General features: G+C 39.2%; 1 protein-coding gene across 2 annotated transcripts in view; it reads left to right on the forward strand.

Annotated features, from left to right (window-relative positions):
- LOC126924376 (organic cation transporter protein-like) overlaps positions 1-25,739 on the forward strand; it is a 140,450-nt gene that overhangs the window by 100,433 nt on the left and 14,278 nt on the right. For both annotated transcript variants that reach the window (XM_050738774.1, XM_050738775.1), the window contains exon 3: positions 19,058-19,213. In XM_050738774.1, the coding sequence (XP_050594731.1) occupies positions 19,122-19,213 (92 nt within the window). In that variant the 5' untranslated portion in view covers positions 19,058-19,121. The remainder of the gene's footprint in view (positions 1-19,057; positions 19,214-25,739) is intronic.

Below are 25,739 nucleotides of genomic sequence, written 5' to 3' on the forward strand. Positions count from 1 at the left end.
CTGGTTGCCCCTGTTTCAAAATAAAACACGAGTTAATTCACGGAGAGGGGAGTTTCCGACGACGTGGTTTCAAATGAAAAATTAGTCATTCGAAGAAATCGAGACGCTCGCAGCGATCAACGGAGCGCATTCTCGTTAATATCTGGCGATATTCCATAAATCTCGACGTAATACCTTTTCGCGTATTGGTTACGGCACATAATGGCGGCTTAATTGTAGGCTAGTAAGCCCGGCCCGCGGCTACTTCTTAAGGACAAATTTATATGTGCAGGTATACGTGCCAAATGTCCGTACAGGCTGTGGCAAAAATAACCATCCTGTTTATAATTCGTTCGTCGACATTTATCAATTCAACGATCGAATTTTAGTGCGCGTTACGTTCCAATAATTTTTGCATTTTCTTTAAAATTTATATAAATCCAAGTACGCAAGTACCAATATCCTATCCCTAAGTACGAAATAATTGTTCTAACTCAGAGAACATTCTCATTCTTGAATATTCAAATATACAATTATCGACTCTTGTACAGAGAGATAATTTCGAAACTGAAAACAATTTTTACAGAAATCTATCGGTTCGAGCATAAGATGCGACCATTTATTTTTCTTCGCTAAAGGACAAATCAGCCAAGAAAAAGAGATGTCCAACCATGGTTGTATACACCGTAAAAGCAAAAACAGCAGAAAACAGGATAACTTCGCTTTTAGAAGCACGACGATCGAAAGCAGGATAATAAACCAGGTCTGATAAACATTTCAGAAATCCAGAATACCCTCTGCCTTTCAACTTTCGACGACGATATTGCTGAGATTCGAGCGAGAAGCGAAACAACAAAAATAATATTAAACTGCAAGAAATCTCATGGAACAACGGTTCACGCGGCATTGCCACAAATAACGAAGTAAATAAACGTATTACGAAACGTTGGAATTGAAAAAGGAAATGCGAAGAATTGGAAAGGCGAAACGGAAAGATCGATCGAACGATCGCCCACGAAAGAGTCGAATGGCAATCCTCGAAAGTCCCTGTCGTGGCACGTCGCTGGTGGAGCGATCGTCGACCGCGAAAGACGATTAACTTCGCATCGATTTCATTGTATTAAACTGCGGTAGGATCGGGCCGATCCTAAACCGGTTTAGAGCAGCTGGCGTACGAACGGGCGCGGCGTGGCAGCTCGGCTAATTGAACCGGTCGGGGATTAGTTAGCGCGTGTACGCGCACCACCTCTAAATATTTTGGCATTAACGGCGAATAAATCACCGTAGGCCGGCCGCGAATAAATCCTGGAATTAGGCGGCCGATCCGCGTGCACCTTGCCGATTCTCCGCCACTTAAACGCCATAAGTCACCGCGATAACTCGATTGGATTTCATAATTCACCAAGGGCGGAGAATCGTGTTCTCAATATCTTGGTGGATGTTTCAGAAAGAGGGACCGGACGTTGCAACGGATGGCCAATTACCTGGCAAAGCTGTTTTCTGGCTCGGTGTTTAGGAGAATTTGTGGTCTATTGTGGCTCGAGCAGATTATTGATACAATGAATTGGGTTTGTGTTAGGGTTTGTTTGTTTGAGTTGCTTTAAGATAATTGAATCAGTGTTGTAGTTAACTATGGGATATTATAGCGATTATTATTAGTATTAGTAGATTCTTCATTTGCTTTTGTTTATACGAGTTCAACAATTGAGCGATAATATGATTATGGCGTGTGCTCGACATGTACAGGTTTTCCTACGTGTTATTATTAAACTCAATTGCTCAATGATTTTTGATTAAGGAAATTATTTTCTTCCTTTTACGACACTTTTTTTAAATAAAATCCATCTTTTTAATATTCTTTCAATTTATACATTTTATTATTGTACGAAGAGCTGGTGCACGGTGTTGGTAAACGTGCTGAACGTGTTTTTTACAGCAGCTTCCATCGTTAAACGTTTCCGGAATTCGTAGAACACGACACGACGCCAATCTTATCTCATCAATCTAAGAATCTTCGTCTACGACGTGAGAACTATTCCACTGACCGTAACATCATGGAAAATACATATCGACACGGCTGAAACATAACGACGAATAAACATCGTAAAGCCCAAACCACGTAGAGCCGAAGACTCACCCTCGAAGACCTCCCTAACCGTCCAATTAATTCTTAGCGGTAAAGAAATCGCGGAACGAGCCTTTAAACACGTTTTCTCGCGTCGAATCGAGGTCTGAACACGGCGAGATCGGGCCTTAAGTACGAATTTATCGCGAGGCTGTGTCGTAACGCGGTAGATCGGCGTTATAAGTTAGAAGCTAATTCGCCGCTGCGAAACGAGCTGGCTCATATTTGAGGGAATCGCGGCTCATTGGACACGTACACGTGCGATCCCGACGACTAACTGTTCACCGGCAGTAAAACCCGATTCACGATCGGCTTCACATGGCGGTCATGCAGCTGGTTCGAGGATCGGCTCGCGCTCGCGCGCACCTGAATACGAATGGCCGCATTGTTCGTGCGCCAAATCGCTTTAATGGAGTCTTATTATAGCCACCTTTCCGCTGACTCGATCATGGAATCGATCGATGCCCGACGATTACGATACCGGATTATTGCTTCGATAAGTTTCTAGTAATTTCTGGTCTCTCCAACCTGTGTTTGCTCGTTGCATGATTTCGATCGGCGACTTCGATTTCGCGATGTTCGAGATTTCGTCTTTTCGTTGTCGTTGGTGTTTTTAAGGATGGGCGAAAATTTGAGGGAAGGAATCATCTTGATAAGTAGACGTTGTTCCTTTGTTTTTTAATTAGACCGGATGTTCGATGCTTTTATGATCGAGACGTGGATTATGATCGAGGTACGATCGAAAGTTCGTATACATTTGTATAGTATTCTCGTGAGAATTTAATGAGATCATATTTAAGATTACGTAAATTGTTGGTGCCAAGTTGGATCAAGCTTCTCATCAGAATATTTTCTTGGTTAATTCGTTTTGTAAATTGTAAATTGGAAACGTGGCAGAATTTCGTAATTTACTGTAGAACTCCGTTTATCCGAACGAAATTTTAGTTAACACCCGATTAATCGAACTGTTGCTGGTTGGATTCATTTATCCGATCGTGAGTTACTGTTATCTGAACGAAAAATAATTAGTCGTTGGTGAGCTTCTATTATACGAACTGAGCTTTAATTATATAAACTGTTTGTCCGCCATCGAGTTCAGATAAATAGAATTCTAGTGTATTTAATTTAAGATGAATCGTATGTCAGATGACATTTAAATATTTAAAAAGTATTTTAAAAAAGTGTTTGTTATTTGAACCAATAAAAACCTGAGAATTTTCTGTCCCTTTTCTCAAAATAACTCAATGTCTTACGCAACACGTCGGTCGACATGCGTTTCACGTCCCTTCAAAATGCAAACTAATACCCAATTTTTCCTTATTTCTTCAATTCATTATTTTAGCATAGAAAAATCACAACCTTCCGCGTATCGACACAGAGAAAAGATTTTTAAATGCAGATTACAGAAACGAATATACTCTCATTTCACGTCCCTTCAAAATGCAAACAAATACCCAATTTTTCCTTATTTCTTCAATTCATTATTTTAGCATAGAAAAATCACAACCTTCTGCGTATCGACACAGAGCAAAGATTTTTAAATGCAGATTACAGAAACGAATATACTCTCATTTCACGTCCCTTCAAAATGCAAACAAATACCCAATTTTTCCTTATTTCTTCAATTTATTATTTTAGCATCGAAAAATGACAACCTCCCGCGTATCGACACAGAGAAAAGATTTTTAAATGCAGATTACAGAAACGAATATACTCTCATTTCACGTCCCTTCAAAATGCAAACAAATACCCAATTTTTCCTTATTTCTTCAATTCATTATTTTAGCATAGAAAAATCACAACCTTCTGCGTATCGACACAGAGCAAAGATTTTTAAATGCAGATTACAGAAACGAATACACTCTCAAGCGACAAGGATATTCGCGAAGATCCTTTAGTCAAGAATTTAACAGGTTATCCAACACGTCAATCGACAGCTTTCAAAAAGTTTTATCTTCTTCCAAAAAGCAAATAAAAACTCAATTTTACTTACCCTTCGAATATCCTCTATTTTTTCAATTCGTCGCTTTAACGTAGAAAAAAATCCAGCCTCGTCTACAGCAGTACGAAAAAAGATTTCGAAGCTAAAGAAATAATAAAAAGAATGAATATTCCTTCGGCCAACAAGGATACCTACTTATAAAGATTCTTTTCTCGAGATAATTCAATATCTTATCGAACATGTCGATCGACATACATTTCATACTCTTTCCAAAAAGATAAGTAAATGAAGAAGAAGGCTTAATTACTCCACAACGTTTCTTATTCCCTCGATCTACCGGCTCGATTTTCATACTCTGTCCTTAATCGATTTCCAAAGCTTATGAATGTATTGGAACGTCGTTCGTGGAGACCGGACGGGCGTCGAAGATACAGACGTCAAGTCACTGTCGTCGCGAAGTATGATTAATACGAGGACGGAATAATTGCCGGCTGGATGGAAGAGATCCATTTGAAGGGGACGGGGGTCCGCCGATAGTTAGGAAAAGATAAACGGGGCGGCCTTTTTCTCTGGCACAGTGTGGCTCGTCGCCCGCGTCCTCGTCAGGCCATCGATTTATCTTCGGCCGATCTAGTAATTAATTTTAAACGCAATATAATTGGCTGCTCGTAATTTAACCCATACGCCTCCCACCCCTCGTCCCTTCATCTTCTTCTTCTGCTCACCTTCTGGGTCCGCGATTAGGGCAACGTACGCTCGAAAGCTTCTTAATTGACTCGTCACCCTCTTTTGCTCCCTGCCATCGAGTCGCCAGTGGCGGACCCAAAGCACGGCGATACGAACGATCGATATTCTATAAAATACAAAAATACTTTGTCACATTCTGAAACGCTTGCTGGCTATTATAAATAAAGTAAATTTTATTATTTAAGACGTATAGATGTCAGATGGGCTATACTAAAATATAAATTACCAGGGAATTTGAAATCAGGCGAGAGAAGATTCAAAGATGTACTTACACTGTGGCTTGAAAATGCTTGTTCGTCTTTGACAAAATGCAATTCGATTACGAGATACAAATGGAGAGACTGGTGATTTTATCCTTTATCAGAACTGTCAGTCGAGATTATCTGATTACGACACGATGAAGCTTACAATTAGTTTTACGAGTTAGTATACGATCAAAGAATTGACATCCGCAAGTGTTATTATTAATTGGCGAGTTTGTTAGCAGCAGCTTGTTCGGTTTGATAAGATGAAGAAGATGCTTGCAAATTGGCAGAAAGACTATCGCGATTGGTTTTATTACAGCAGTAATATTTAAAATCAGTTAACACCTGGACCAATCGTGCGTTTAATTTTATTATTCCATTGATAAGATTTTAAACAAACGTTCTATATAACGTAATATTTGCTCATCGTATAAGAAAATAATAAAGAGAATACTTTTAATCGTTAGTTTGCTATTAAATATTGTTTATTTTATTCTCGATAAATATTGATCAGAATATACACGTTTCTCCTCCAGAAAAGGCACCTGGATCAGCCACTGCGCATCATCAACCCTCTTTCTTCCTGTTCGTTTTACTTCGTTTCTTCTCGATAGAATGGTACTTCATCGAGTATACAGTGGATTATGCAAGTATTAGGTTGTCCGAAAAGTTTCTTTCGTTTTATGAGGAAATAACAGATACAACGTTTTCTGTTTTATATTATTTTGTCGAATTACGTACGATCCACTTTGTTCTGTTGAGATGAACACCGTGACATTTCACAGACTTGGTTTCACGTTTGTACGAAGGTGCATTGTTGTAAAAAGGACATTTTTCGGACAACCTAATATTTGAATATGTGTAGACACCCTTTATGAATATATTTTAGTGTGTTACATGAAATTATATTTTGAAATTCCATTAGCATTATAGTGAGACACTACTGTCATAATTATATTGGGAAAATTTGAAACCAATCTGAAATTGTACATAGAAATTACGACGTGTTTGATACATAGGCTTCACTGAAGTTACAGAAATATTTGAACACTTAATTATCCATTACATTAATAAAACTCGATATTCAGTGGGACCATCAGTGATATTTATCTAAAGATTTTTTATCAGGACTCTCTTACAAAAGCTATACATTTTGATAAGTTGCAAGTCGTAGATCAGATTAGTTCAATAAAATAATACAATCGTCGAATATTTTTAGCAACATTCGAAAACTGAAAACAATTAGACGGAGCCAAAATAAAGTGAGATTACGTTAAGAGAAGAACACCAAGATGTAGGGGAAGCAACGAATTAAATGCCCTTAACAAATGGCATATTTCCTAGAAGCACAGCAATCGTGATTTTCGCGAGATTCCTTCCAAACCATTTTTCAAAATTCTATAACAACGCCAATCTCTGCGATAAAAGAAGCATAAGAAAGTTTGGAGAACAAACGAACGTTTACAAATCCCTCGAGTCAACATCGAGATCCCGTGCCATTAAAAAAAAAAAAAAAAAAGAAAAGGAAAAAAATGGATTCAGAGGATCCTAAAACTCGAGGAGTTTCGCGGCTAAGCCGAACAAGAATCGGCCGTGTCGACGATTCTCACCACGTCCCCCGGGATTCGCAAAAAACTCTGGCTGCCCGGAGGAATTCCACGCGAAACAGAACGACTGGTCCCCTCGACAGAGACCCGACCTCTCCCCCTTTTTCCCTTTTAGAGGATTCCATAGCTCCGTTTCGTCCGGCTGCTCCCATTAAAAATGTATCAATCTCGGAAGCCGAGCTGCGTTTCGCGGGCTAAACTGTTTTGTAGACACCGGCTGGCGTGGAACGCGGTTAAAGGCGTCGTAAAGAATAACGTCGACGAAATTCCCTGGTCTAATTCCGTGGATCGGATCTTTTTCCGGCCGATGAAAACGCGCCAGTTGGTTGGTAGTTGATTTACAACGAAGCGGAGGAATTCGATCGATTGATTCGTTTGGTGCAACCGGTGGCAGGGAAAGGTAGGACGAGAGAAGAAAATGTGAGGATTTTTGGTGAGGGGGTGAGAAGTTCGATGTGGTGGCAAATTTTTGTGTGCATTATGAATGGGGTGTATTATATATTAGGTTGTCCCAAAAGTTCCTTTCGTTTTACAAGGAAATAGTAGATGCACAACATTTTTTGTTTTATATTATTTTATCGAATTATGTTCGATCTATTTTATCCTAACAATTGGATCATGCATAAATCCATAAAATAATATCAAATAAAAAATGTTGCGCATCTATTATTTCACTTATGAAACGAAAGAAACTTTTGGGATAACATAATAATAGGATCTTCGTAGATTTATGGGAATATCGAAAGTGTAGAAATGTCCAGAGTAGTGTGGCGATGTTTATTGGATAATATACTTTCTATTTTCTTCATTATATTCGTAAAAATAGAAAAATTGAAGAATATGATATGGAAAGTATGGAAATTATCGGATAGAAAATTATTTAAACTCTTGGATATTTTTAGCGAGATTGAGGAAGGTGAAGTTTGCCTAATTCTACGTATAATTACTTCACGGGGCTTCTTAGGTTCCCAGGTAGTTAGTGAATTTTTTTAAAGAATGAAAAGGGTGAAACGAGGTGTTAGTGGTCGAGAAACTTGAAGATTAATAAATAGACTGTGAATATTCATACAAATTCGTATCACTAACGCAGATTTAATTCACTCGCTACAGAATAACAATATATCTTAAACAGTTTATATATTTTTCCATATTAAGTGGATGTTTCACCCTTCTTTATAAAATTACCCCACTAAATCTATCTTATCTACATCCTGAAATAAACAGTCCCTGAAATTTCCTCTAAGAATCATCGAAACCTATCAAAAACCACCAAAATCCTGAAAACCACGTTTCTCCACGAAGCCTGCGCATGATTGAAGAAAAGAAAAAGGGTGGAACAGCGGTGGTGGCGTTCGGTATACCAGTTCCCTCGAATTCCATGGTTACGAGGAACGAAGCAGCGAGTAAGGCAAAGTAAATTCGCCGTCGAATTTTACGTTTGGCCACATGTGATTCCGAATATGGTCAGCTGGCAGGAAGAGGGAGGGTTGGCGGCGGAGGCAGGGAAGGGTGGACTCAGGGAGTGGCCGTTCGAAAGAGGCAGGAACATCACTAAAGTGTCAGCGGCATCACAATTCGCGAGGAGCAAAAGAGCGCTTGTTAGCGGTGCCCGGCCGGCAAAAAAGGTAGCCCGAGCCTTGACGAGCAAATAAAACTCCCTTCCACGGCCCCCTGCACGCGTCTTTCCCGCGTGGAGGGGGACTATGGGGCCCTCGTAGGACCTGCATGGCCCCTTACGGGAACAAAAGACGCCGCGTTTCGCCCGCTTTTCAAAATAGATCGCGTCTGTTGAATATTGTGGAGTAGGTGAACACGCTCGTTTAAGTTGTATTCGATTGCATTTAGTTGCATTTGGTTATAGTATATTGTACTAGATTTCAGTAGGGTTCTACGTTTGTCGAAAAATTTGGTCAGCCAATGTGTATACAAAATACACAAGTATGTAATTTAACAAAATGAATACTAATAGTAAATCCAAAAATTTTGCCATGTACGTACAAAGATAACTAATTCTACGAAATGAAATCCTAATAATAAATGCAAGAATTCTATATTATCAAGAATACCTACCAAACGTCTTAAGAAAACAAATAACTGTAACTTCAATCTGACAATCTCACCATTCTCCATTATATATACATAAGGTTCAAAAATATCTAATTTGATGAAAATTCGAAAACCCATTAATAAATCTAAAAATTCTCTTACATTACATACGTCAACAAATCCTACCAAACGCCCCATGAAACCAAATAGCATAAATTTCAATCGAATTTCATCAAATGAATTCCTAATAGCAAATTTAAAGCTTCCCCTAAATCATCAAAAAATCATATCGAACTGCGGAAAGAAACGAACACCTGCACTTTCGACCCAACAACTCTCCACCAATCCCACAGCTGTCCATTTTAAAACTCTAAATATTTCCAAGAATCCAGCTCGTAAAGTCACAAAACTTGCGCTGGTCTCCGCTCGCGGAGAACCGGTACACACACCCCCAAAGTGCGTCCGAAGTACGAAAGTGGTCTCGGTCCACCCCAAGGGAATTTCCATAGGAGTGAGGAGGGGGCCGGTTCCGCGGGAACAAAAGGTTCCGCCTGCGCACTCATCCCCTTTCAGAATTCCAGGACGAAACCACTTCCTCCTTCCAACGTTTCTTCAGATTCCCCAGGTTTCGACGTCGCGTCGCGATCGCTCTTTGCCCGAAAGCCGACAGCTTCTCCCCGCCGCGATGTTTCGATACAAATTACATGAAGAGGGACACGGAACGGTCCGTGGCATCTCCGCGTAGAAATCGAGCAGGGAATGGGGAAAGACTGATGTTATCATCAGCCCCCATGAACCGGACCCACCTTGCACCACCCCCGTTTCTCTTCGTTTCTTGTCGAGGTATCTTCGCACCAGTTTCGCGATTTTCTTGCCAGCGTTCGTCCGATTCTTCGCTCTGGCGTACTTTTGGATAAAATTCTCTATCTTTTGGATACAAATTGAGAATTTCGATGAAAGTATAGCGAATTGTGGGGCTGTCGAAAGAAAGACGCAGCGTGGATATCGCAATTGAAAGCGTAGTTGTATTCTGGCTTACGATTGAGTTTCTAAATTCGATTGTATTTTAGTACACGTTTTCGTATTTCTGAATGCAGTTGCGTTTTACCTCGTAGACTTGAGTTATCGTAATCGAAGTTACTTTGGCTAAAGATTAGTTAGTTTAATAGAAAATATTTCTACTAAATTCTTCTTGATTTGAGTTCTAACTCACGTTCACGTTTCTAAAACGCGATTGCGCTCTAATTTACGTGTGCATTTCTGAATGCAGTTGCATTTCAGTCTATAAATTTGAGGTTTCCTGTGTATGTACAGGTATAGTTGAGCCATTGTAGGGAAAGTTCATCATTCGAATAATCGTAGGTGATGTTACGTTTGTAAATATGTTTCAGTAATTGCAGCTGAAGTTGCGTGTGCAAATATATGATGCTTCGGTAATTGCGTTTGAAGTTGCGTGTGTAGATATAGTTAAGCAATTGCATTTGAAGTTGCGTGCGCAGATATGGTTGAGTAATTCCATTCGAAATTGCATGTGTTTATACATTATGTGTAGATATATGCGCGGCAGAAGATTTATTGCTTACAACCTACTTATAATATAGCTACTGATGTATTTGCACTTGTAACTGCACTTTAATGGCATCTACGCTATCAATTGCTTTATTTTATCCTTGTCAGAAAAATATCCTACTTTAACTGCACCTGTGCTTGCTTTTGCATTTGTGATCGTACGTCAATTGCATCTCGTTTTTCATATCACTGTTTAATTTGCTGTTTGGTTTAAAAGAAAGTTCCTTCGCGTAAATTCAACTGTTTGCCAGGTCGTATGGATTCTATAAGTTTCTGGAAACATGATTAACATAGCCGCAACCTGTTTACCATCTATTCAACGAGCTTATATCTTGTTCCATTTTGAACTTTCCCAACTTTAACGAACAACCGTGCAGAAACTAATTATAACTCCATCTTCGACACAATTACGTGTTCCTATTCTTCGTTGCTCTCTCAAACTATACAACTGCATCTTTAAAAATATCCTGTATAGCATTCTTTGCTTGCTTCCTTATTGGGATCTTTCAGACACACGAATAGTACGCAAATTTCACTTACTGATATGAAAAATGTTGCACAACCCAGATGTTACATTTACGCACAACTCGATCAACCTACTCAACGATAACCGCAAACCATTCACGAATTCATCATCTATACGTTAAATTATTTTCCTGAAATTTTGGAATCATCGATCCCCTTATATCACCAAACCAACGAATCCTTGCTGAACAATAACCAGGATTAATAGAAAATGTTGTATAATACGAAAATTTGTTCCACGATGAATACGTAACATCCACGCACAACTCGATAAACCTACTCAACAATAACCATGAACCATATGAAACCATCTCTGAACAAATCCAGCACGTAGAAATTAAATTGTCTTCCTAATCTTTAGAAATCACCTAACGAATCTTTGTCGAACAATAGCCAAAAAGGATGCAGAACGGAAACGTGACCAGCGCCATGTTGCTGTGTTCTGCAGCGTGGAGATGAAGCGATTCAGTGAATTACCGCAGAGGAGACAGGTGGCCGGGCACGGGGTTACCGGCGTTGGAAACAGCGAGGCCGCCTCCGTGCATTAGTGACGCCTGTTAGCGGCGATGCCAGCAGGCGCAAGAAACACCATAAAGCCGTGCAAAACGGCCGGGGACGGGGGATTACGAGCCTCTCCGCGCCTTCGCCGACGGCCGACGCTTCTATCTCTCTATCGTTTCGTACCTTTCTCCTGCAAGCCGATACGAGGATCGCTATGTTCACTCGTCGCACCCCTTTAAGTCTCTTCCTTCTCTTGCTAATGATTATGACTGACCCGTACACCCACTCCAGAAGAGAACATGCTGTGAATTACAGAAGATCATCTCTCTTTTAAGAGGAAAGCCAATTACCTGGTAAAAGATTTTAGATGGTTTTGATTGTTGAAGAGAGTTTGTGTTTGAAGATATTTAGAGCACTGTAAGGAAGATGTTTAAAAATGATTGATGCGAAATTTGATGGTGGTTTTTCATTTAATAGGAGCTGACAAGTCAGTTGTTTTGAACATTTTTATGGGACCGGCTGCACCCACTCACGAACAGAAGACACGGTGGATTATCAAAGATGATGTCTCTGCTAACAGGACATCTAATTATCTGGTAGAAGATTTTGGATGGTTTTCATTGTTGAAGAGAGTTTGTGTTTGAACATATTTAGAGCACTGTAAGGAAGATGTTTAAGAATGATTGATGCGAAATTTGGTGGTGGTTTTTCATTTAATAGGAGCTGACAAGTCAGTTGTTTTGAACATTTTTATGGGACCGGCTGCACCCACTCAAGAACAGAAGACACGGTGGATTATCAAAGATGATGTCTCTGCTAACAGGACATCTAATTATCTGGTAGAAGATTTTGGATGGTTTTGATTGTTGAAGAGAGTTTGTGTTTGAAGATATTTAGAGCACTGTAAGGAAGATGTTTAAAAATGATTGATGCGAAATTTGATGGTGGTTTTTCATTTAATAGGAGCTGACAAGTCAGTTGTTTTGAACATTTTTATGGGACCGACTGCACCCACTCAAGAACAGAAGATACAGTGGATTATCAAAGATGATGTCTCTTCTAGAAGACAGCCTAGTTATGTGAATTCTTTGTGGATAATTTTAGATGATTAGTTTATGTTTGAAGATACTTAAGGCTACATTAGGTAGATTTCTGTAAAAGATTGATGTCAGATTTAGGTAGTTTGATGTAATACATGGGTCACTTTGACTGTCGCCACTTTTTCATCTCTGCATTCGTTATCTTCGACTTGTCATCGCATCTCAGCCAAATGGTAACGCATTTTGCTCCTTCAAGGATCCTTTAAAAAACCTGCAAGAATTTTTCAATTTTAAAGAAATCCCACCATTTTTAACATCCTGCCCTGCACAAATAACCGATCCACGATAGCTCTGAAAGCTACAATGCTCAAACTTCCGAGAACAGGACAAAAAGGAGGAGAAAATTTAATACTCCGCAATCTTCCTGCGATCTAAAATTCAGCAAATTAGGTTGGACAGAGTCGAGGTAATCGCGGATCGGGACACAAAGGGCGGCAAACGCGATGCATTCGGTCGCCATTGGATCGGTCGCGCGCGTCCAACGTCGGAACAAGACCGGTGCGTGTCGCACGCTCGTTAGCAGCACGTTCGAACCGCACCAAGAATATTCACGAGGGATCTCCTCTCTCTTGGTCTCTTTCTTGTTTTCTTTTGCTCGGCTAACGAGCGATCCCCACCGTCTAATCTCGCGATCGTTGGGACGTTAAACGCGCGAAACCGACCAGCTCCGCGGCGGAAACGTACATCTCGGCCCTGCTACAAGCAAATTGCTGTCCCTCTATTGCCGTATTTGTGCGTCAGGGACGAGTCCCTGAGAGTTTCTTCTCTTTCTGCTTTCGCTGCTTTTGGAGTGGCTCGTCTTTTGCTCGTGTTCGGACCGTGTTGCCGCGCTTTCGACCGTTTCTCCAGGACGCTTTTGCGACGCTCAGAGTCTGTGAGGACCGGAAAGGAACGGACCACGCTGCCTCTGGGGGATCTTGCTTGTTGGTTTGACGTTTCGTGCGTCGAATTTAGCGAGATCGTTGATCTTGTGCTGGAGATTTTGATAGCGGCGAGACGTAGATATATATAGATCTACAGATCTATAGATCACCTGGATTTTCGTATGGGGAAGATGGAAGTTGGGTTGATTAGAGGGTGGGAAGTTTTGGGGCGATATTTTCGTTTCATGGGATTTTTCATACAATTGAATTAATGTTATTAGGGAAATTCTAGGAGCTAAGAGTATTAATGGGATATTTAAGACGAAAATAGAATGGAATAGAATTAGAATTAGAATTAGAATTTTGTTACCAAAAGGAATAGGTCTAAGATACGACTATGTTATGTTTAAGTTCAAGTTGAGTTGAGATACATGTTGAGCTTACCTTTGCTTTTAATTCTAATTCAGCGAGATTGTGGTTTTGTGGTTAGAATAGAGCACATAACATAAGATACTATAAATAGAGATGTAATGCTAAAAAAAAAAACAATGTAAAAAGAAGGCAGGGATTGCAAATAACTAAATAATAATAGTAATTATGGGAAACTTAAATATGTAAAATTGTATATAAGATATACAAAAATATAGAAAATATCGAAACTGACTTTTTATGATACTTTGAGGGTAAAACAAAAGCACAGTCTACGTTTCATTTCCATAGTATCAGATTTTTGTAGTTGTGTAAAATTGCTACTAAATGATACGAAATTTAATGTACTTATAATTAAAAGGTATACTTTGATATACTATAGTCACTATAGATTGATGATTGATCTATTCCACTTTTTCTATGTTTCGCAATTTTATTAGTCAGCTGTACGATTGTCTGTACAATGTTGTTTGACTTCTTGAAAAACAAATAAGTTTCTCCTTATATGTGACCATAAAAGTAGCGACTTATTTTTGTTATTTATTCGTTAGTTGTCTTCTTTGTAATTTAGAAATATACTAAAAAATGACATTACAGATTCGTCATTATTTATTCCTGTATAGATAGAGAGACGATAGAAAATAGGATACTAGTCACATTGACGAGTAGATGATAAATATGATCATAAGAGCTTTCAGTAGCTGTTTAGACAGCACATTTTTCGTATTGAATCATAAGCAAGACTGCATTACATGTTATTCTTAATCTGATCTCATCTGTAGATCATTCGATGCAAAATATTTAATCAAATGTAAATCAGTATCTAATGAAACCTTGTGTTAAATCTGAATTTCTCTCTTACCAATAATTTCAACTCATCCTTCTATCAAAAAAAACGAAAATAGTTACAGAACTACAATTTACAACTATCTCAACAAGAAATTAAATCATCAATCCTACAGTCTCATCATCTTCACCCTTAAAAAAACCTTTAAAACGTTACATCCGTTCCAGTCTACAAAACGCTTAAACCTTTTACTTCTTTAAAACTATAAATCAATTTAATTACCAAATAAATATATCCAAATCTTCCTGACTGCGTAAGAATCGTATAACTTTCCGAGCAGAAGCTTGAAATCGTCATGAGAATTGGTAAACAACGTTGTCATCGGCGTTCACCGATTCACAGTGTTACTTGAAAGAAGGATCGTAAGAGGAGGGAAGAATCGGAGGGAACTTTTCTTGCGTGTCTCGTTTTTCCGTTCCGACCTGAGAACCATTCAGAAGAGGAACACCTGTGCAGGTTCGTGGGCATTCCAGTGTTTCTTAGGTGTAGCTCGTACGAGGCCGTGATGTCATTCCTGGCACGATCGCGCGAACGAATTCGCAAAACCAACGAAAACAGCCGGTAAAAATGTCGACGATGCTGTTCTTCGTTCGTTGCTTCCTTCGGCCTCTTCACATTTTTCTTTCTATTTTGCTAATCCCTCTTTCGGCCTCAACTCTCGTCCTCTTTCTCCGTCTCGCTTTGTCTCGTTTCTCTTTCCCTTTTTGCTATAATTTTGCTCTTCTCGGTTCTCCAATAGAAAACAGACTTTCTAACGAAACAAAATTGAGTGAAATTTTACGATCTTACAGATCGACGATATATACAATTTAAAAAAATTGTTTATTCACTTTGGAAGCTTGTAGATTTGCGATACAATGTTTCCTCCTCTTAATCCTCTGAATGTATTTATTTATTTTTCTTCTTTTCTCTGGTAGAAAGTACCTGCTTACAAGCTTTACGATCGTACGAACTCACGATGTATACATTTTATTTCCTTGTTATTAATTTTCAGCCTCGCTCTTCCTCGCTTCTTCTTACAAATTTTATGTTCCTCCAAATTTATCGATACGCGATTTTTACTTCGTCATTCTCTGAAAGTGCTAGAAATTCACCAATACCGAATACTTCTTTTCATTTTAATCATATTTTCTCATGTCCTCAGCTTCCTCGTCTTTTTCACTTCTCTTTTCTCTCTCGCTTTTAGTAAAGAAGAGATTTGCTACGAGAATTAAATTGCGAAAGATCATTGTAAAGATCATCGAAAATTCGTACACAACGTCCACCTTCTCATTAACCTAAAAGTCGTAAAAGTTCGTAATAAGAAGTGTTTGTTGCCATTTCATCTTGATTCAATCCCTTAGTAGCCAGTTGTTAAAGATAGCATAGTTATTATGCAGGGAGGTTTCTTCGGTCTCCCTCTACCGTTGATCATTTCGGCCGCCATTGGTTTACGTCTTCACCGAGTGATATTTAACTTCGTTTAAGTGCATTCAGGGAACGCTGCTTCCAGAGAAACTGCATCACCGCACGCTACAATTACCCGCTCGTTCTTCTCTCTTTTCGGTGTTCCATTAATCTTGGACGTAATAATCGTGCGCGTTATTAAAAAGGCACTTCGCCAAGAGCTTCCATTTCCTTCGTCTTAATACATTTATCTTCGAAACGAAATTACTCGATCTTCGTCCGTTAAATCGTTTACTTTTTATCTCATTGTCATTACTCCCGTTATTTCATTTTTTATTACATCATTACACGCAACACCCCGAATTTTCTCTGCTCGACGAAAAAAGAAAGAAAAGAACATTTAAGTACAGCTTTCCTCCGCCTCAATTTTCATCGAATTACCGGGCCAACTCGTTATACCCGAAATCTATTTCAAATAACACTTTAATATCGCCGATGGTCCCTTCGTGATTGATTATTTCCTCGTTATTCGTTGTTGAGAAAATATTCAACCGACGTATGAGGCCTATTAAACACAAAATTAATCCTGAAACGCACGATTTTCCAAAATATTTTGTTATTTCGAAATTGCAAATCGATGCGTTGCGTGGAAAATTAATTTAAAAAATCTGTGTGTTTGTATTTCTTAATTCGAGGTGGAAAGTTTATCGTCAAAGGGCTATGACGGTGAAGCTGCAAGGTTTTCACAAAGTTGAAATCGACTGAAACTTGTCGAATTGTAGGTAGATTTTTATTTATATAAAAAGTTTCCATTTTGAAACTGATCGTATTCATTAATAATTACGACTCTCGAAATTTATTAATATAATTGTTATTTATTAATTTGCCGTGATATACTACAACTTGATATCGTACATACGGTACAGGTGTCTATTTACCGTGTCTAATAATATAAATAATAAAAATAAAAGTAATCTTCAAATCTACCGCCCTTTTCGATCTCTAGAATCTACTAATATTACTAAAATAAGTGTTGATACTACTAGCAATAAAATAACATTAGAAAAGCGGAAGAAGAGTAAGTCGCGAAACTTCTTATTCTTCATCAATCCCTTCAACGTTGCTTCGACTATATTTCACGAAACTATCAATTTCTCTAGAAAATTCGAAATTTTCGCCACGTCTCGTTTCTGTCTCTTTCTGCGCTATCGCCGCTAGAGAGACAGGTACGCTATCTTCGTTCACTTTAACTCGATTTAAGGGAATCAGAGTGGAGAGTGCGAGGGCCACGTCGAAGAGGATCGTGTCATCCCTCAACGTCAATCGTCCGCGTCGGAGCACGCAAAACGAAGCGACGAAACGATTTGAATGCGTCCCAACCGCGGCATTCCGAAAAGTCTTGGCTGGTTTTGTCCTCGTGTCTCATCCCCTTCCTCCATCGTCAGACCAGAGCATCGTGTACAATGACGTGTCACCTGTAGGAACGTCGTTTTTTCGACTCGCGAGAAACGAGATAATTAGGATTAAAGTCCGAGTGCTGGCTTTTGTTTACCATTTCGATCTTACAACAGAAGAAGCGAACGTTTTTATTTTTAACGTGCACGATATCGATTGATTGATGATAAAAAGATTGATGCAAAAAGGTTCCCTTTTTAACGTGTATGATGTGAATTAGCCATTTGACATATCGTTGAGCTATTGGAAATTTTTCATGTTGATATTAAACAAGTATCTTCGGTGGAAGTATAGTTATTCGAATTAATCGTGACATACACCGTCTGCTCAATTTTTCTTTAAACGATCTTAAGGATCGTTGTTCTCAACTGTTTTATAAATATCATTGTTAAATAGGGAAGATAATCATTAATTTTCTACATTCTTGTTTTTTCATTATTTTTTGAGCAAAACGATCGCCAAATTTTCCATTAGCATATTACAACCGTAGAATGCAATAACAAAATAACACGGAGATACGATTGAACTTAAAGGATACAGGTTTGACTAAAACATCCCAAAATTCAAGTTTCTGGCAAATTTGATAGAAGCAACCGATAACAGAGGGAAAGATGGTACAAACTAGATCGAGTACGAAGAAAACCTTAATCTAAACAGTACGATATAAAATATACAAATAATGTACATTCATCGCAAAATAGTTTATCCATGTGTATATCAAACAAGGAAGCCGTATCTTCGTTGAAACTGAAGATACAACGATTTTAAAAGTCATTATTTTCAAAGCGGATAAGATTTTTAAATTAATTTGGCCAGATAAGGCTATTTAAATTAACACGGCAGAATAATCCGAGATGCGTCGTCTCGAGCGTCAAAGCGAGACTACGCGAGATGAGAAAAATAATGGAAGAGTGGCGGAGGATCGCGGGTGAGGATCAAAGGATTCTCAAGGATCGTGCAGATCGTTGCATCGAGCGAAGAAGATCGAAGACAAATGCCGTACGAATCGCGGACGCTAAAGAGGCGATGTAAACGCAGGCTATTACCGGAATAGCAGTTGCATAGCATTCCAACGAGCCTGTTCGTTTTCTTTTCCGCCGTATGGCCGCGCGGAAATTCCGGCTTTTGCATATCAAGGCGCCGCCACCGTTTAGCCCGCCATTACTCTCGCGAGATCCGGTCAATTCGTTTTCTCTGCCCCCTTAAATTCTCCATCGAAATCCAGCTCGTGCCACCATTTCGACTATCTTCTTTTATTCTCTCGAATGTTTCCTCGTCCATTGGAAATTTCGAACTAACTGTATTTAAATTCGATAAATTTGAAAAACGATAAGTTCAGTTATCACAAGGGAAGGACACAAATAAAGCAAATTAAAAAAAGAGCAATATTTGTAACATCAGTCTTCTCTACTTTTTCATTTATGCAGTGTCGCTTTTGAACGATATCTTGCTGTTGCCTGCTGTTTCATTCGTTCGCTAAAACAATCAGGAAGTGATTACATTTATTGCATCAACCAAATGAACAACAACGACGGATACTTATGGGCTTGATAGATTAATATGTTGCTCGTTATTATTATTATTGTTGTTGTTACTACTATTATTATTATTGTTCACGGGTATAAAACCCCTTTAATATACAATTCGGTTAGAAATCGTCCGTGGGTAACAATATTCTATTAACATTACAGCTGACGGTGGATTTGTGAAGAGAAAAAGTCTATCGAATCGCAAGATTTATTGGCGTTTATTACTATGCGGCTAGCGGAGTTAAATTGGCCAAAGGCTCGTATGACACCCACGAAGATTGACTTTAAGACCATCGTTAAAACGAAGAGATCAAAAAGGTGTAGTATCATTTACAACATAGAAATTCTAAAATCCTCGCCTCTACCGTCATTGCATTAAGGGTTCCTGAACCTTAAAGGAAACGTGGGAAAAAACGCGGCAAAACGTGGCGCAACCCGGTGACAAGAAGCCGAACGCACCGTAAAACGTTTGAATCAATCAACAGGTTTCAAAATGGCGCGAAAATCTCGCACCGCGGCGGACGTCGAGCAAAAACCGCGGCAGCTTAAAATCCCATAAAGAAACCGAAGGGGAATCGAATTCGTGGTCGGTCCATCGCTCTCGAGCAGTTTCTTTCGGGCAGAATTTTTTTGCGCGCTGCTACAAAATGGAAAAGAGAGGATTATTGTGAACTAGTTAAACCTTTCTTCTTTTTCTTCTTCTTCGTCTTCTTCTACGTCTTCTTTTTTCCTCGCCGAATGTCGAAGAAAGGATCAGAAGAAGGAGAAGGATGAAAAAGGAGCTGGCCGTTGGCTAGGTTTGCGAATCAGGGCCCAGAGGGGGAGGAATTGATGAAGGAGCGCGACTTGCGCATACCGTGTAAGTGACGCGCATGAATAATTCATTCTAATAAAATAATGCAGCCAACGCGAACCTCCGACCGGGCAAAAACCGCGCTGAATCGCCGATCGCGGACCCCTCGTTCCACGCCGAATTCGCACCAATTTCCTCCTAAACTTTCTACTTCTTCTTTTTTCTCTCACAAATGTCGCTTAGTTTTATTAGAAAAATGAGATTTTTGTAAGTTATTTGCGGTAATTGTCGTATCTCGAGAATTTTTTGAAGAATTTGTAGCAGGTATTCCGGTGATTTTTATTTTATTTTTGCTTTTTTTATATACATATGTATAAGTTTTAACATTTCAGCAGCTGCATGTGGTTAGTACCGTGGTTAGTACTATTAGCGATGGTAATGTTAACAGAGAAAGATTTGCTAGTTATACTTCGCTAAAAATTCCTTTAACATGGTATTTGTTGCGAGGGACATGTGTTTGGCGATAATTTGACAGTCGCATATGTCGCAGATTTTCTATTTTTGTTCTACGTTCGAACCGTGAATAGAGGTGTATTTCAGCTACATGTATATGAGAGCGTAAATATACTGCTAACTTTCACATAATTCTTTTACATGAATGAGAAAATAATCGAATATATACGAAGTAATTTATATTGTTGTAAAGTATATTATATGAAATAATTTGTTTGTTTCTGTCAATAATAAAATGCCTCTATGTAAACACGTAAGTTACAGCCTTAAGAAACAGAAAAATAAATACACGAGAACATACTATATTATTCATCTTGATAACGATAGATTCTGTATTAAGAGGCAGTCGAATATTTAATCATCGTAAAAGCTCTTCATCGTGAATTTCTATCTTTATCAGCATCGTATAAAATCGCGTGTTCTATTTAGGAATTCTTCTACTTCCAATGTTTCTTAAAGAGTTAAAAATGGAAAAAGACGAAGAAATACCTTGGACCTCTCCTCTCTTAGTCTCTTTAGTCCAACGTCCTTTTATTTTCGTTCGAATAATTTCGACTAGAAACGTTAGAATATAAATGTAAATTGCGATAAAGATGTAAAACGATGAATGAAGTCTAACCAATGATTTTAGAAATAGATGAAATAATAAGAGAAACAATGGATTCTTCGAACAAAGAGCGAAATGCAAATTTTCATAGAATATTCCGGTTAGTGACGTGAACAATAATGTGCGGGATACTTTCAACCATGACACGATTCCTCATTGCAGTTTCTCAACGTGTTCTAGATTCTGAGCAGGAGAACGCTATCCTGAATACTAGGTATACTACGAGTGACAACCTGGCCGGTGCATCGAGAAAATCGCGTTGACAAATAGAACTTTATGGTCCGGTTCGCTGTATTTATTGCCGATCGGGAACGAAAAATACGATCGTCGGAGGTTAACATGTAAATTTATTGCGTTATTCGCTCTGCTCTCATTTTTTTATGCTATTTGAATTTTAATCTCTTTGGAAAAATAGTAGAACGGTTAAAAGAATGCGTTAGACTTGCCAGTTAAAACAGCAGTGGCTAGAAACTTGCAGGTGAGCTAATGTTAGAACAAATGAAATTTTACTTTACCTTTTCTCTCTGTTTCTTCCCCTTCTGATACTCTATATATATTTTTGGAAATTTATTATATATTTCAAGACGTGTTAATAAATTATTGTAAATTTTCAATAAAACTTTCCCTTCATTTAACAGCCTATATAGAACAAGAACTAGAGAACTTCGTGTGGAAAATCTGTTCAAAGGAGCCTCTCAGGGGCTAGCAATTCATACAAATGGAATTCGTGTAATGTTAGTTCACTGGTAATCTTCAATTCTCTACAATTTCATTCAGTTTGGAAATTAACGATATAATAAACAGGTTCTACGGATTTTTAAGCAATCTCCTATGAATTCGCCAAGGATCTTCTAAAGACGAACTAACATTGCCCAGAAGAATCCAAAGAAGAAGAAGAAGAAAGATTTAACCGATGACAAGTCCACCGTCTGCTGTACAAATTGTATAATAAATTTGTCAAGAACCTTTTAAAAACAAACCAACGCTACACAGGACGATCTAGTGAAGTTAATCCAGAGGAAACTAAAAAAGGCGAGAGAAGTTTGGTCCAATCTAGAAGAAGCTAGAGAAAGTGGCACGGATACGCGAGTCTGCCATCTACAAATCCATGGAAATTATACGATAAATTAGCCAAGAACCTGCTGGAAGCAACTAAGTAGGTAAACCAACAGTAACCGGAACAATGTAAAGAAGCTGATCCAAAAGAAACTAAAGAAAGTGACACAAATTTGCCCCAGTACAGGTCCTCCGTCTATAAATCCATGTAAATTGATTTTTTCCTCGCATCGCCAGGAGCAACATGGAAAAAAATAACAGAAAAAGACGAAGAAAGAAGAGGGGAAAAAAGCGAAATAAGCCATCCCATTTCCCGGACTCGATTCGCCATAAAGATTTTTACCGGCAACGTAACGGGCACGCTGGCCAAAGGGAAAATAGAATCGTCGTTGGGTTTCGGTCGTCGATGCTTTCAATTCCCGGGACGCGATCGCGAGTAACAGGACGAGAAAGGGTGCGGAAGGGGAAAGGGAGGAAGAGAAGAAACGCAACGAGGTGTTGTGTGTGAGAGGGGTTTTCGCTGGAAGAGAATCGAGAACGAGAGGATGTCCGCTTGGGGACACATTCAATCGTTTGGCGGCAAACGCTTTCAAGATGGCGAGACCTCGGCCACAGGCCTCTCTAATCGATAGATCGCGACTGGCCAGCTAGAGATTTATAGATTCCTGGGGACGTCCTGCCGCGAAATTGTCTTGTTTATCGACGGCCTCCGTTACAGAACCTTCAGGGCCGGCAACAGAAATCGGTTACAACGATTTCCTTCGATTGTCGAGGGCGGGCGTGAAACTTACGTTTGGATTAGTCCAGTTACTGGAATTGGAACAACTTGAGACTCACTTTATTGATATCGAAGCTCTTTCATTTCAGCTGAAGTTGTTTCGATGATTAATATTGAGTTGATTTCCTATTATTTTTTCGTTTTCATGTACTAATCTTTCTTTCATAATGGACAATTTCTTTGCGGGTAAAAATTGTTAATGCTTTAGAAAGGATTACAGTGTAAATAGGGAGTAGAATATCACGCATAAGGATATTTACCGGAAACATTTAATGATAGGAATTTTTCGTAGCATCAGGAAGAACAAATTGTTGAGAAGAAGAATATGATAGCTCCTGAATTTTTAACGAAAGTGAACTTTTTGTAAATAGATCCACAACGTTTATATTTTCCATTATACAAATCTTTAGAATTTTTACCAAACGACGATATTTTTACGAATTGTCGTTCACTTTACATTCTTTACAAATTATAAACTTTCTTGTAATAAAATCGAAACTTCACCAGGTGGACTTGAATTTTCTTCGAACTGACAATATCTTGAAACGGATAACTACTCGCTCTTGTTTTATATAAATTCTGCTTAATCTACAGATTAATCTACGGATCCTTAATCTACAGATACAGCAAGAACAAGAACGGAAGAAATAAAGAATCCGTCGTAAGCAAGCAACCACAAAACCTTTGACGAAGAAGTGTCAAAAACTCGTTCACACCCCCGAGAAGATGGGGAAGAGAGGATGGTGATAAACTGGAACGATTCTCGGTCGAAAATAAAAACTGGTGAATAAATTCAAGGGACGTGCCTTGAGTTTGCCATTTCACGGTAACGATACTAATTAAATAACCGATGGCTGGCGGCCTTAAAAGGAGCCTGTGCTCGTTTGACCTTGGGAATGGCGGAGGCGCCATGGGGCACGCAGCAATCTCCGATTTACCGATAACAATTCTATTTTCCAGTGGCGGGATAAAAATCTTTATGGCGAATCGAGCCCCGGAAAATGGAATCCCCTACACCGTATATCGTTTTCCGCTCACCGACGTTCCACCCTACTCCTTTCAACCCTTGTTCGACCGAAAGAAGCTTCGTTCCATTCGTTACTCTTTGTTTCTTGCTATTTCGTTGCTTTCGAGAAAGTCAAACATTTTGAACCGTCAAATGTTTGGTTGTTAAACAAGTGACGATGATACGAAGAGTCGAAGAAATTGCATTTTCCTTCGACGAGTTCCATTATTTCAACATGCGAAAGTGAGACGTTTGAAAATTAAATATTGGAATATTTCACGAAGGACATAGACAAGAATATACATATACATATATATAATCACATACATATTGAGAAAATATTCCTTCATTCTCAAGAAACCCCTCAGCTCCTTTTTTTGCAAGAAAAAAATCTTCTTCTTCGATTCACGAATATCTTTTCAAGGATAAAATCCTCACGCACGAGCTTTCTTCGATATTTATCAAACTCCTCGGCCACGAGAATCCCTCGATTATTAGAAAAATCCGAAAACTGCCAAATCAGGAACATCCCCTAATTTCCAGGCAAACTGCCATTTCAAACGCCAGACATCCGATGACAAATATTCACGGGAGCCAAAAGAAATCAAAGTAGATCCACTATGCGAAAATCAAAGCACAATGAGCTCGCTCCACGCGTCAAAACTAATTTCGCGACGTTGCAATTTCCCCGAGAACAGGTCCCTGACTCAAGCAACCCTTCCTGTTCCTCCCTCTCGTTCCTTTTTCCTCTGCAAAGTCTAACAAATAATCAACCAACACCAACGTCATTCCAACATTCACCAACCACGCCTAACTCGCAATACGTAGATAAACATAGAAGAAAATGAAGAAAAAGAGGGGATGAAACGGGCCAGAAAGCTGGGCGAGCTCGAAGCCAGTGGAAGAGGAGGATGGCAAAGGGAGCAGCAAACATTATAATAAATCAGCGCCGGCTCTGACGTGAATGTAAAATTGCCGGAACCGATCTGGTCGTGTATAACACGAACAGAGGGGAGCTATAAAGAGAAAGAGAGAGGGAGAGAGGGAGAGAGAGATAGCGCGAGGAAGGGCTGGAAGCTCGACTACCGCGGAGGGGGTGCACGACTGGAAACGATGGCCCATTGTGAGAGTTATTTGTCATGCTGCCTACGGATCTATGGGGTTTCGACGATAGCGTACGATCCCGTGGTTCGTTCCTATTGGCCGATTATCGATGGTTATAGCGCTGTGCTAAGCGCCATATGTAAAGAAACCAGAGGCTGGTTGTCCCCTCGATGTTCACGTCTGTCCCTTTCATCCCTCTTTCTGTTCTCCCGTCTTCCTCGTTCGATTTCATCCTTTATACGAGTGTCGGTGTTCTTGTAAGGAAGATGCTACCTGTCGACTACTACGGACAATATTTTTCTTTTTTCTGTAAGGGGAGGGAAGTTGAATCGAAGGGAGGAAACGGTTCTTCCGGTGTTCCGAGTCTTTTGATGGTTACGGAGCATGGGGATGATTTTTCGATCTTTTTGAGGCGAGGAAGCGATGAGAGGTTTGATGGATGATGAAATAGTGATTTGAGAAGATGGCGGGGGTAAGTGGATTTTAGTGAATGAATTTCAGATGTTTCCAAGTGTGGGGCGGTTTTAGAGAATTTAGTTATCTTCTTGAGGATAGTTGAAAACGTCAAATTCCGTGATATCGATCTTCTGTTATATTTTTCGGTAAATATATTTCCAAAATATATTTCCATAAATTAGAGATCGTAGACACGAGTCGAACAGAATTATACAACTAATTGCGAGTAATTAACGTAGGCCCTTTAATATCAAACAAAATAAAAACGCGACACTGCGACGAAAAAATCCCTTTTTTAAAACTTCTAATTAACTTACAAACCACTGGACCGATCGATTGAACAAACCAAACCTCTGCTCGAACTCTGCCAAAAAATCCAATCGTTTTCGATTGTCGAGCAAAGAGAAGGGGTAGGAGAACGAGACGAAGGAAAAACAAAGCAGCGCCGAAAAAATTCGCGAGCAGAAAGAAAAAATAAGCGGTCTCGTTTTAATGATCGAATCCCAGCCGGAAATCGAGGCGACGATTTCG

This window comes from Bombus affinis, chromosome 14 (genome assembly GCF_024516045.1).
Source record: "Bombus affinis isolate iyBomAffi1 chromosome 14, iyBomAffi1.2, whole genome shotgun sequence".
Lineage (NCBI taxonomy): Eukaryota > Metazoa > Arthropoda > Insecta > Hymenoptera > Apidae > Bombus > Bombus affinis.